General features: G+C 34.5%; 1 protein-coding gene across 3 annotated transcripts in view; it reads left to right on the forward strand.

Annotated features, from left to right (window-relative positions):
* The first annotated feature begins 68 nt into the window (after window positions 1-68).
* Window positions 69-14,637, forward strand: part of LOC128220619 (myosin, essential light chain, adductor muscle-like) — a 44,020-nt gene continuing 29,451 nt past the window's right edge. For 2 of the 3 annotated variants that reach the window (XM_052929089.1, XM_052929090.1), the window contains exon 1: window positions 69-265. In XM_052929089.1, the coding sequence (XP_052785049.1) occupies window positions 229-265 (37 nt within the window). In that variant the 5' untranslated portion in view covers window positions 69-228. The remainder of the gene's footprint in view (window positions 266-14,637) is intronic. The other variant, XM_052929088.1, reaches the window with a different exon arrangement.

Below are 14,637 nucleotides of genomic sequence, written 5' to 3' on the forward strand. Positions count from 1 at the left end.
TTCTTATCATATCAGGTTTCAGGAGCTCTGGCCTACCCTACCTTTTAAATGCAATGAACCGCTCCAAATTCTAATTCCTGCATCAAATATTTTCGGCTGCCTCGGAATCTCTCAGCCTCCACTCCACCGGAAATTGGCCTAAAATTGTTTCGCATAATTGGAGGTGCAGAAGAAATAATCTCAGGTGGTTTTTTTGTGAAAATTGAAATAATTTAATTTCTGAACATCATGTCTGAGCAGCTTGGAGCTGGATTGGATATAGAAGGTAGTAGAATATTATTTTGATTTGTTAAAAAACAATATTATTATTATAATTGTTATTAAGTTTATTATGCAGATTTTTTTCCGTAATATTCATTGAATATCATGTTTATTTCTCATTGTTCTGATTCTTTTTGTGGTGCAAGTTTTCTATATTCAATACATAACGCCGTCTGGTCCTCTACGTCTACATAAAACCATCGATAGAATATCTCACATAATTTATGTCCAGATTCTAAGTTAAATCGAAGGTTTCATCAATTATTAATCATATTTTACAAAGATTGATAGCATTTAACCTTATTCAGTAAATAGGTAATCCCTAAAACTGCGACTAAGTTTATAAGTTAAATGAAAAAAGTGCTTGTCGATGTGTTGCATTTTTTTCAAAAAAAACTATTTCCTTTAGGAAAAAGTTTAAAGAGTTGTTTTACATAGCGATCAGTTATCATTCACAAGCTCAATGACATTTTATAAGGCTACACAATAATTTCTTATCAAAATTGCATTACAGATTGCCACGTCTGACAAAGCTAGGTGAAATACATTAAAGCACTGCGTAGCATACACGAGAAATTTACTTTCAGCTGACTCATGTTTCTTTTCACACTCGATTGTTTTTATCATGATACTCATAACAATAAAAAAATCGATCAATGGAAATGGTATTCAGTGTCGTCATTTACATATTACTCATTGCAATTTTTCTTGAAGATTAAACCCCTAAATAATTTAGGTAAGCGTACTTGTTTAAACCTGCCACATCACATTATTTTACTGGTCTCTGATAATGCTTTCCACAGTCTTTGATAACATTGTATCACTATTTACAGCGGTATCAAAGCCTACAGTTTGCATGCAACTAATCTCAGTCTCAATCTAATGTCATATCATAAAAGCATAGCATGATTTGAAATATTGTATTGTTTTACTCTTTTTACGTGTTTACTCATAGTTTGAGTAAAAACTAGTTCAAGAGCCAATTTGTTTCTTGGGATATTGGTATAAACAATGAGTTGTATAAAGCTTCATATTTTTCTGTGAATATTGTCTCTTTGAATGCTTGACTAAGGCTTTTAATTTTCATGTTTCATTGAAGAACGCCCTTTTAAAAAAGGTGTCAACACATTTACGATTTTTAAACATTTCTGATGTTATGTAGTAAAATGAGATTGTTTAAGATTGAGAATCGACTTAATTTTGTTCGTGTCGCTGCGGCCATGATTATCGCTGCCGACCAAGGACTAAATGTTGTCTTGCCAGTATGTTACAAAACACATTAGATATTAACAGTATCACAGTTGATGTTAACAACAATATATGCCATTTCGGACTTGAATCGTTGGCCTTTATGTACGAGCCACACACACACGGCGCGGATAGCTACTACATGCCCAAAAGGTAGAACCATCCGAGGGCAGTTCGTCGTAATGTTGATCAAAATTGGTTGAAACTTACTTATTCATCCATACTCAAATGAAGATGTTCGTAATGTAGCCGATACGTAGCGTTTCATACTTAAACGTAGTTCAACGTGGTTCACTGCCGCCCCGTCCACGCACTTGGCAAGTTGCCAGCCGAAGTCAAACGTAGTTCAAAGTAGTACCGTACTTATCCGCGTCCTGTATTTAAACCCCGTTTCTCACCATTCGTTTTGCCGCACCAAGACCTACTGTTCCGTATTGATCCGTGCCCCCCCCCTCACTTACCAATCCAATCCGCCCCGTACCTCAACGCAGATACATATTCGTGTGTGTGACTGTACCATTAAACGAGGTCATAGTGACATCCTGGGCTGTTGAACCTGTCCCCTGAGTTTCCACTGTATACGTTAATTATATTTCGAAACGAGTTTCCTAGCATGTTTCCACTGAGTTCTATCAGTGAGAAAAACATGCATTCGTTTGGCCATTATTGCTGCCGTGGAAACCTGCTAACTTAAGGCAGATATTGTTTGTCTTTATAAGGACTTTCTGCTCAGTATCCCTGCTTAAACTGAATCTAAATAATTGAAATACGGCTCATTATACGGGGAGAGAAAAACTATTTATTGAATGGTTTGTGTGTTTTATAAAATATACCAGTGAGATTTCACTTTTTCAAACAGCCCGCTCGAACTCAAAAACGAACGTCAGCGCGCAGTGGGCTTAGACACAATTTAAGCGACGTCATTTCCGAACTGACGGTACGTTCGCATTCAATTTGGCGCTTTTTTCTGACGAACTACAAATCACTTCTGTTTAATATATTTTAAGGCATGTTCTTAACTGAAAAAAAAATAGTTTCACTTTAAGGTCGCAATAAACTTCACCTCGTGATCACGAAAGATAGATAATTGTTGCACTTGACTACGTGAAACAAACAAGTATACTATATTTATTTCAAGACTTGAGCACCAAAAGCTCTTTTTGGGTGTCTGAATATTCTTGGGGTGTTCACGAGGTGAAATCTATTTGAATCACACACTGAGACAAATAATTGTATGTGCATTGCATGCTTATGGGGTTCTTCAAATAAAATAATTAATTGATACGCCAGATTTAAGGTAAAGGACGCCATGCGTACGATGTCACTCAAAGCATGTGTGTATGGTCTGATATGTGTTCGTATTATCAAAAACTAATATATGTAAAGTGCATAATTCTGATTCAATAATTCGATCGGAATTGTTGAAAAGGCCTAAAACTATCTTAATTGAAAACGACATTTCACGATTGCCAAATATTTAATTGCATTAGCTGGATTTAAATAAATCTTTCTTCATAATTTTACATATTTCTTTACCAGTTTCTCGATCGTAGAGCTGCACTTATAATATCCCCGCATATTTATGACTTTATAATCAGTCGTCTAAGACTTGGTACGGCCTTATTCAGGTTAATATTCACTTTTTGAATTTGCAGTATAATTCAAGGGCGCTTCAGATTTGCGCATAAGTTGGAGAAATCAACTATCATATCTCAACCACGAAAACGCATTTAGCTTTTCCACGGAAAAAGATAATTGTGTCAGGTGTTTGTTTATCGTCTAGGTCTTCAGAAATAGAAAACAGAGCACTAATAAATATATTTACGTTTTCCGTTCAAAACTGGAATCGGAACTTGAGTAATCAATAGTTCATGATTGTACCTCATCATCGCCAACCACTGTGTGTCTGCATAGAGCTGATGTCAGTTTAGCATTGAAAAAGCTGACAAATACTGTTCTTTCTGAAATGCAACAAATGTTGATAATGGTTATGTAGAGGTTTCGACATCTTGTTAACTCAATATATCTGAAAAAAGTGAATTTTAGTATCTATCGGTTGTCCAGATCGTTACACTCAATTGTTAAACACAGAGCGCACATTGATATACAACGTACAAGCATTTTTGCTCTAGGTAACATATGACCGTGATAATGTTCTGAGTGTATCTCTTTTCAAACAAAATATCATGGTTAATTGGCGAAGACTGTAGAGTATTTCCAGCAATACAATTCATATTCGCCTTGGCAGATAACTGAATTCCAATACTGTATTTTTCATAGTGCCTGGAATAGATATTATTCATGACTACAGTATTTGAAAGAAGAGTGGTGTGCTGTTCTTATCTTTGTGCACATGGAACTGTTTCATGACCTCAAATAACTTCACATAAAACAACTTATTATAGCCGTGTTGTCAAATTACCAGCCACTATACAAGCGTGGACAGGTTCCTGAGGTGTTATTGAATGTATATGACTCAAGTTACCAACACTACAAAATCATCAGTGAATGTGTTATAATCATATTCAGCATTGTCATATTTGGAAAACAAAACACCATTTAAACAATGCATACATTGTTGGTGCCTAGATTGAGAACCTTTCCCGAGCCAAGATAGTCCACGTAGCAAGCAAAATACACTTTCGCCATCTCAGCACCAACTATGTTTTCGCATTATTCTGTTGTTTTTTCATGTGTCTTAGTTTATTTCTTACCTTAAAGGTTCATATCATGTTCCGGGACATTTGTGTTAGACAAACTACTGTTTTGAATTGCTTGTTATGCTAATGTAAGTGAGCAACAACAAAAACTATCAAACTAAAACATACGCCATATTTGTCAACTCATCAAAAAGAAGACATTAACTGCCCCAATATGTTCATCTTTCTCCATCTATCATTATTTGCATGCAGGTCAATATTCGTACGATATCCTTTAATTTGATGTGCGGCTCACATTTCATAACAAACATAATCTACAGATGTTTAAACTGATCTGCCACCTATAACGAAAAAAGATGCTAGCAAATGCTACCCTGATTGACGCAAATTCTATTTCAATGAGGCAGCCATTTTTCAATTCTTTTTTTTCATTTTTTTCACGAAATGACGTCACATTTTCTTTTATAGAAGAGGGTGTTTGTCTGCCGTTGAATATAAACGGTTTATGAGATATTTAAAATAAGTATAGCACATTATTACCTTTAACTCAGTCATACGTTGCATGTCCGCCAGGGCCATGAAGACCAACAAGGGTTGGGGTGTAAGCTTATTTATACTTGCCCAATATGCGTGTGCTCCGATAAGATTGTAAGTGATTTTAGGATTTTGGAGCATAGTTCACAGACAGAATGTTATCCTGGCTAGAGCTACCCTGATTCTTTAAGTGTGCATCAGTGTATAGCACTGTCACACGGGACCCCTATATAACGTCCCTCCGGGGAGACGATAAGTATTGTTTTCGTGGTGCGGCGAGGAAACGAACCTGCGATCCCAGGATTGACAGTCAAGTGACTAACCAAAAAAACACACCACAAATGTATCCGGTCTACCTATATTCGGTCAACTTAAAGGATGAAAACATGATCAAAAGTAGATGATCTATGTCACATGATTTGACTTAGTCTAAACTGGATTAATATGCTGGTGTACTATCGAACCATTAAAAGAATAGTCCTACAATAGTTGCGGAAAATTATCTTTAACAAGGAAAACTGATACTGACTCTTGATACCATTCGGAACACCTCGGCCATTTTTCATCGAAAACAACTTCGGATGTATGCCGGTACATCAGTAGAAGTTGTTTGTAATTGTTTTAAAAATAGTATTAATTAATGAAGTGTATTAACGTGTATTTTGTATTATTTAGTTTAAATAGATTGCCAGTGAAGTGAATTATAGCATAAATGATTAAAATTCCCAAAACTAAAGCCATTAAGTTTAATAGCTAACATTGAAATTGATACGGGAATTTCTTACAGCCAAGGGTATTGAATTTAATTGAATTGAAACGAAATGAGTGGGAAGCTGAGGGGTATTGCTACGGATTTCATGAGTTGTATCAAATTTTAGTAGTGGTGCTAGCATGGTTTGCCAGACTCGAACAAGGTGGTGCTCGATATCCCATAATGTTTCAAGGCGAATACCTCCAGCACTGATGCTCCTGTTTATATTCTGAAGGGTTATATTCTGTTAATTGCGTAATGTAATTGTTGATATGACAGTTTACAGTTTTAAATTCAGTAATGAAATCGCTTGTAAATTATTAAATAAACTATTCTAGGGAATATACGATAAAATCGAATGAAACGCTTTTATTATCATTCTTAATCTTGTATTGTCTTGCACTATTACTTTCAACCTAAGACTGACACCTGGGGATAGAATAGGTTTACGCAATCAATATCATATACGTTTTTCAACTTCTATTATGAAAAGTTCACTTAAAAAATTGATGATCCCTCACCCCAAGTACGTTTTATTAAAGAGGACAGGTATTTCTCGACCATTTAGAACAATTTTAAACAAGGCAAAACACTCCCCGCAAAGGTGACTCCATGTTTTGCCCTTTTCTTTTTCCAGTGAAGCATGTGTCCAATTTGAAAGGCACAAGCAGGTTATAACTTAATCCCAATGTACAAGATGGCTGGACTCGACATAAACAGTGACTATGGGTAGCGATATTATTGGGTTGGGTTATGATACAAGTACTCTATGTTTTCCTTTGAACGGGCGAATTTGTACTCTTTTTTTTTTTTTTTTTTTTTGTTTTGGGGGGGGGGGGTGTTCTCGTTTAATGATGATCGTTAGCTGTAATAGCTTTAAAATGGCATTTGTAGATCCTATATGATATGCTTAACCCAGTAAAGTGCACACAGAAACGTGCAGTAATAAAAGTGCACAATGAACTCTTGGCGAATGTACCTTGGTCGTTTACCTTCAAGTTGTACTCTCTGTCTGTATATATTCTTTGATCACCTGCACGCCACAATACCACAAAAAATCTTATACTAAAAATGTTAAATTCCATCTCGCCAATTTACTTCCGGAAGAGATTACTGCACAATTTATACCAAAAAAATAAAAGTGTTAATGTTGAAGCTGTTGATTTGAACGTTAGATTGATCGAGAACTGAATATATGTATGGTTATATGGATAGTTTTAATGTACGTTAGCGTGGTAAAGTGTACATTAGCATGATTTGTAAACCTTCAATGTTACCTTCATCATCACGTTTATCATATTATCGAGGTATTAACGCGTTCCAGTAGTTTCACATAACTATTAAATGATGACAACCAACAGTCTTCTTCCAATGTTTTGCAACCATAACATGACTTAGTTAGTTTTTCATGACTAGAAGCGAAACACTTCAAATCTGTACTTTACAAAACATATATCTAAAATCACGAAATATATATATATATATATACACACACACGTTGTTGAAACTTATTGCGTTTCTTTGTAATCGTGCCTCAAGTTGTCAAATGACATCATCCCCTCATAACAGAATTAAGCTAAGCTCACCATTTCTTATTTTGGTATTTTTCGTATGATATTTATAATTATTATTAAGAGCTTTTGGACTTAAAAATTAAATTATGTTCGCAACGATAAAGTTTGATTAAGAAACACACCTGACTTAATGAAATAAGCTACTTAAACTTGTAACACTTAAGAACAATCGAGAAATTGGGGCCCGGGCCGGTGTTCAAAAATCATCTTAAGTCATTTCCAAACTCAAGTCATTTACCTAAGTTAAGTTTATCACTGGTCATCTTATATAATAACTTAATATTATTTGAAATACTTTATTTTTTATTGATTTTATTTAATATACATACTCTTTTTAAAAAAAAAATACTTCAAACATTTCTTTTAAATTCACTTTGAAAATTTTGAGAACTAGACTTTAGTTGCGAAATGAATTAAGACGTTTTAAGAATACCGACCTTGATCGACATGATTTATTTTTCATTTTCAACTTTCGTTTATAGAAATCACCATCAAAATCTTTCCTACTGTAGTTTGCTATTAGACGATAAATAAGCAATTACAATGCATTCCAATAGAAAAAAACTTGTCTGCAATTGACGTTAAAATTTACAAGTAGTTCTAAATCAGGCATAGTTCTTAATCGTGAGTAAATCGAAGCAGGTACGTGCATCACAAATAAACAGATCGCAGATAACATGTTGTTTTAAGACGGAATGTTCAATGTATTTTTATGTAATTTATTTATCCTGAAATTTTGGCGAAATTTTCGCAGATCGTAGGTAATTTATGTTAAGCACTTTTCGAAACTAGGCCTTGGCGCTGCTGTATTGTGGGGATGATTTGTAGTAATGTCTTCTTTAATGTGTTTCTTCGTCTGCTATAAGGTTTGCAGCAGGCACCTTGATGTTATCGATGAAAACAGTTTCCGTTCGAGGTATGAAAAGCACGTTTGCAAATAGTTTCTGCATTAACTGGTCTCACAAACAACAAATAGTTTAATTATTGATAAAAAGATTCTTCTAAAAATAGTATGTGTGTAAGTAAAAAACTACTGCTTAATCTGAAATTATGTTTCAACTAGATTAAACTCAGCTTTTCTGCAAAAAGGAGCACAATTGACTTTATTGTTAAATGAAACGTTTATGTGTGTCCTAACTACAAAGATAATTCAGGTTGCAATCTACATCAATACTGTTCTTAAAGCTGCACTCTCACAGATTTACCGTTTTGACAACTTTTTTATTTTTTGTCTTAGAATGAGCCAATTTTTGCGTAAATATCAGGAAATCAGTCATATAAGACTGCTGACAAAAGATCCGATCGCAGATTTTCATATTTCCGTTCGAAAATTAATGTTTTATGGCTAAAAGCGTTACCAACGGTTTAAGAAAAATGCATAAAACATAATTTTTTGAACTTAAGTATGAAAATCTGCAATCTGATATTTTGTCAGCAGTCATTTTCGCATAAATTGGCTCGTTTTAAGACAAAAAAAAAGTTAAAAACGGTAACTTTGATGAAAACATATGTTTTATTTGATGCATTGTGTTTTATTTCATTGACTATTATTATAAAAAAAAACAAAAAAAACACACATAAGATTTGTGTTCAGATCGAGACATAATTGCAGTTACAAATGGGCTTTTTGACAAAAAAATATTTAATGGCTACGTGGCCACAAATTACACAGTTCAAAGAGCGCCCAAATATCGGTACTATGTATTCATCTGTACAAAAATATATACTTTGTTTGTTCTGATAAGTACGGGCAAATTATTTGAACTTTATAATGCATAAGTAGTATAAGATATATTGTTTTGGCATCAGCCTACATTCTGCCCATTTCTGACCCGTCAGTAGGGTATGCGATGTACACGTGTGTGAGTTTGGGGTGCCAGGTGACCACATTGTATATTGGTATCATTTGTGAGGGTTTAATTAGTAGATGAGCAGTATGTCGGAAATATACCAAACTAATTTCCGATTAAAAAAAAAAAGACAGACAGTATAATTGTAATATTTGTGTCAGTTTTATACCAAAATATTCTACGGTGTTATAGAAACAAATTCATTCTCTATACATTTCAACCCTTTCAAATAAAACCAAAGTAGTGTGAAATCACCAATCATCAGCATCATGATAATTTATGCAATGTATCTGTCAGGTATTCATTTTCAAGCTAGATTCATCTATTTCAAGGAACTGGTAGCTGAGTTGTAAAGAGTCTCCCAAAATGGTAGGGTCGTTGGAAATTCACTTCAGTGAAGTTTCTATAGAACTCTGTTAAATATAAACATCTTACGTAGTTTGAAAAAAATAGGATCGGATTTTAGCAAGATTGAAATCAACCGACCCAGACCGCAAGAGAATCACTTTCCATTTCCGCCAATTATGTCACGTGTCACTTACCTGCAATGAACCCTGTAATAGATCCTATCAAATATGTTTGACAAGACGGGGGCAATGTTTGGCATGCTGTTATCAACTGGATTGAATCTCCATCTATAGATATCCTTTTGAAATGTTTGTCTTCTGTTTTTCATTGCTATCATCAACAGTTATTGCAAAGTTAGCAGAAATAGAATAACAAAACCGGTTGAGCAAGATGCAGAAAATTGGTGGCATTGTTTTGTAAATCTTTTATGATCTTTAAAATCGCAGGAAAATGTACAAATCACATGTTCCTTTTCGGTTTCCTTGTTAATCAAGCGTTATATCAGAGTAACTCAAAAACAAATAAATAGTATCAAATTGTATATTCACAACCTATGAAGAACGGCAGTAATTACAGTTTGAAGAACACAACTTTTGTAACTTCAAATAGTTTTCTTTGTGTTAACAACTATATCTTCACCAATAGCATATTTTTCATGTTGCTATTTATTAGCATTCATTTGTAATTGATTTAAATTGGGTATACCGGTTGGTTTGACAGAGGCTGTGCCAGCGGACAAAACAAACGCTTGAACAATTAACTGGTTAAAGTGTTTTGATATGCATTTATAAAATAAAATAGTAATACGACGGTACCGGGCATGGTCATGTTTGAATTAAATACACAATTATAATAAAAACCAAGCTATACGTAAATAAATGTCAGGATCAGTACTCTTTGAGAATTATCCCTTTATACAGTTCATATTGCTTCTTATACATTCGATCAATATTAAGCTTGGAAAGGTTGGATCGCTCTTAGACGTAAATTGCGTTTTTTTGGAGATATAGGTCTGTTTCTTGTCAATTTGTCTGCTAGTGGAATTTCAATAGCATTATCTTGCCAATAAAGCATGGCGAAATGACCGACTTAGAGGTTGCATGAAACACGCTGTGGCTGTAAATCTATAATTGTGTATCACGTTTTATGAGTAGGGTGCAGGCACACCCAAGGAATTTATAAAGATCGCCATTTCGTTGCCTAAATCATGCCGTGAGATAAGACTAATATCCAAATCCTTGGCCGAGGTCAGATCGAGATGTCCCATATATATAGACAACCTGGCAATAAAGAATATACTTATATGTACACGAGAGACGTTCACACCGCGTCTGTTATTTTTTTATTACATTTAATGTGGCTAACATTTATAAATGCATTTTTGTTTCGAAGTTTGTCGGCGTTTAATCAAAACCAATCAATGAATTAACCTTTCTGCTTAAGAAAATAGTTTTTTGATCAAAATGTATATTGAAAGCGATCTGAACAATCCTCCTATTAACAAATAGATAATTATACAACAATATTGTTAAAATATATTTATCATTCGAATGTTTATATTATATGAAATGAAAACGTCAACAGTTTCGACCAGCAGATGGTTTTATTGCGACCCATAAATATTTGTGTGGTAAACACTATTACAGCACTTTCAGTTTCAGGTTAAAATCTTTAAAAAAATGAATCAGTCCAGACAAGTCTGTTCATCATGCAATTTTCGAGGCATTTAAAAGCTTTTAAATTCTGTCAGGTACTTGATAAATTTATTGCAGACAAATTTGAATTATTTGCAATTATCCTGTTGAATACTGCAACGCCCAATTTATCAAGATTTAAAATCATGTTTTATTTATTTATTTATTGTTAAGAAGAAGTATAGATGAAATTGATATGAAATCATTTTGAAGAGTTTGGTTTATTTTTTATTAATCGGAATGTACGTTTTAGAACCCATTTGTTGGTATTCAGAACTTAACATATCAACTTTACTTATCAGTTAATTAAACGAATATTTTTTTATTATTTTTTTTATCATTTTTTTGGGGGGATGGGGGGGGTGGGGTTATTATTTCATCGCTTTTTTAAATTATATCCTACATTTACTGACTGAACATACATTAATACTCATTTTTCAAATTTCTGATTAAAGTACATATAAATTTAGATTCTTACATTTTTCTCCCGTCTTCAAAATAAAACGTCCATGTGTAATGCATTTAATGATATTTTCTTTAGTACTGTAAAAAAAGGAAAATGACCCATTTACAAAAACAAACAAACATATTATCCAAATCATTTACATACTGTATACATTTATATCTGTGCGATTGACGTATCAATAGTTTTCAAAATTCCTGAGACCACTAAATGCGTCAATGCATCTATCCTTGAATCCTGAGGTCTCGTAACCATCCGATTCATATAATATGAATCTAGTCTTGCTGGCATCTTCCTTGTCCATGAGGATCCAGGAGGATCTTCGCGATTCTACTTCTTCATCGTCTTGATGACTCGTCATTTTCTTTTCTTCTCTATCTAAGATCTTCTGTATCATCTGTATTCTTCTCTCAACCCTCACTTCTACATTCTATTCGTTTATCTGTTTCATTCTCATAGTTTCTTGTTATCCTCTCTTCTGTATCACTATTTGTTGGTTGTACTATGACTCTCGGTTCTCGTTGTTCCTCTTCTTCGTGTCTTCTTTTCAGGGCTGTTTTGTCATTAGCAACAACAGTAATTCTCTATTTATAGTACTTCGTCTAACCTCTTCCTCTCTATTTGTATTTTCGCTTCTGTCTCCTCAGTCCTAGTCGATGCAATTAATTGTTGGTCTGTTTGGTGGGGGTTTTGCCTTTAACTTTCAAAAATGATCAGGTATTTAGTGCACCTAACCAGAGAGGAATGTTGTTATTATGCGTTAATTTTACGAGCAAGGTTGTCCTTTGTAAAACAATAAATAAAACATGTTCTATACAACAGAGAACCAACTGTGTTTTGAAATCGTCAAGCACCTTTCGGATGATCACATATGATCAGTCAATATGTGCAGATAATCGCGAAGAATATTTTCACGCTGCATTAACCAAACAATAGTAACCAAATGTATGCCCCTTTCTTTTTCTTAATTGAGTCCAGTGATACCAATATTGATTGTGATGAAAACTGCATTATGACAGTGGTCGAATTTAGCACACTCAGCAAGCAATGCACTCTGGGCTTTGCTTAAATAACAGGGCTTGTTGACGCACTTAAATATTCGGGCCTGCTTATACAAAAGACAAATTTTGACGACTGCACTACAGAACATGTTGCTGTTGATTATGAAAATCGTTGAAACCTTCTGGATAGGGAGTAATTCATGCTGCCTGATTGTAACTTTTGAACGCCTACGTAATCGTGTTTGTTTATGCAAGTTTATTAAACACTAACCGTTTCCTATTATACTTAAGGTATATTGGTATTTAAATCTGTACTCATAGTAACATGTTGGGCTGTAACATGCGCGTCAAGGTTCTGTGTCTGTATGGGATAGTTTCTCAAAATATAAGGTACTCATTTTTACAACTATTTTCCTGTTCAGTACTGAAATATATATTTACGACAAAATACACACACGCTTATAAGATGACCTATTTGGTCCTATGTATACAACAAACCGAGTGGATGGATGATGTTGGATGTTTATTCCAATTGAATGGATGATGTTGGATGTTTATTCCAAATGAATGGATGATGTTGGATGTTTATTCCAATTGAATAGGTGATGTTGGGTGTTGATTCGAATTGAATGGGTGATATTGGATGTTGATGCCAATTGAATGGGTGATGTTGGGTGTTGGTTCCAATTGGATGGGTGATGATGGATGTGTATTCCAATTGGATGGGTGATGTTGGATGTTTATTCCAATTGAATGGGTGATGTTGGGTGTTGATTCAAATTGAATGGATGATGTTGGGTGTTGATTTAAACTGAATGGGTGATGTTGGGTGTTGATTCAAATGGAATGGGTGATGTTGGGTGTTGGTTCCAATTGAATGGATGATGTTGGGTGTTGATTCCAATTGGATGGGTGATGTTGGGTGTTGATTCTAATTGGATTGATGATGTTGAATGTTTATTCCAATTGAATGGATGATGTTTGATGTTTACTCCAATTGAATGGGTGATGTTGGGTGTTGATTCAAATTGAATGGATGATGTTGGGTGTTGATTCAAATTGAATGGGTGATGTTGGGTGTTGATTCAAATGGAATGGGTGATGTTGGGTGTTGATTCCAATTAAATGGATGATGTTGGGTGTTGATTCCAATTGAATGGGTAATGTTAGGTGTTGATTCAAATTGAATGGATGATGTTGGGTATTGATTCGAATTGAATGGATGAAGTTGGATGTGTATTCCAATTGGATGGGTGATGTTGGATGTTTATTCCAATTGAATGGATGATGTTTGATGTTTATTCCAATTGAATGGGTGATGTTGGGTGTTTATTCCAATTGAATGGGTGATGTTGGGTGTTGATTCAAATTGAATGGGTGATGTTGGGTGTTGATTCAAATTGAATGGATGATGTTGGGTGTAGATTTTAACTGAATGGGTGATGTTGGGTGTTGATTCAAATGGAATGGGTGATGTTGGGTGTTGGTTCCAATTGAATGGATGATGTTGGGTGTTGATTCCAATTGGATTGGTGATGCTGGGTGTTGATTCTAATTGGATTGATGATGTTGAATGTTTATTCCAATTGAATGGATGATGTTTGATGTTTACTCCAATTGAATGGGTGATGTTGGGTGTTGATTCAAATTGAATGGATGATGTTGGGTGTTGATTCAAATTGAATGGGTGATGTTGGGTGTTGATTCAAATGGAATGGGTGATGTTGGGTGTTGATTCCAATTAAATGGATGATGTTGGGTGTTGATTCCAATTGGATGGGTAATGTTAGGTGTTGGTTCCAATCGAATGGATGATGTTGGGTATTGATTCCAATTGAATGGATGAAGTTGGATGTGTATTCCAATTGGATGGGTGATGTTGGATGTTTATTCAAATTGAATGGATGATGTTTGATGTTTATTCCAATTGAATGGGTGATGTTGGGTGTTGATTCAAATTGAATGGGTGATGTTGGGTGTTGATGCAATTGAATGGATGATGTTTGGTGTTGATTCAAATTGAATGGGTGATGTTGGGTGTTGATTCCAATTGAATGGGTTATGTTGGGTGTTGGTTTCAATTGAATGGATGATGTGGGGTGTTGATACCAATTGGATTGGTGATGCAATATAAAATTATTCACTTTTTATGTAAGATTCATATCCCTGTTGACTTAACAATATCCACAAATGGGTGATGTTTGGTGCTGATTCCATTTGGATGGGTGATGTTGGGTTTCATATCCCTGTTGA

The sequence above is a fragment of the Mya arenaria genome, chromosome 15, assembly GCF_026914265.1.
Source record: "Mya arenaria isolate MELC-2E11 chromosome 15, ASM2691426v1".
In the NCBI taxonomy this organism is placed as follows: domain Eukaryota; kingdom Metazoa; phylum Mollusca; class Bivalvia; order Myida; family Myidae; genus Mya; species Mya arenaria.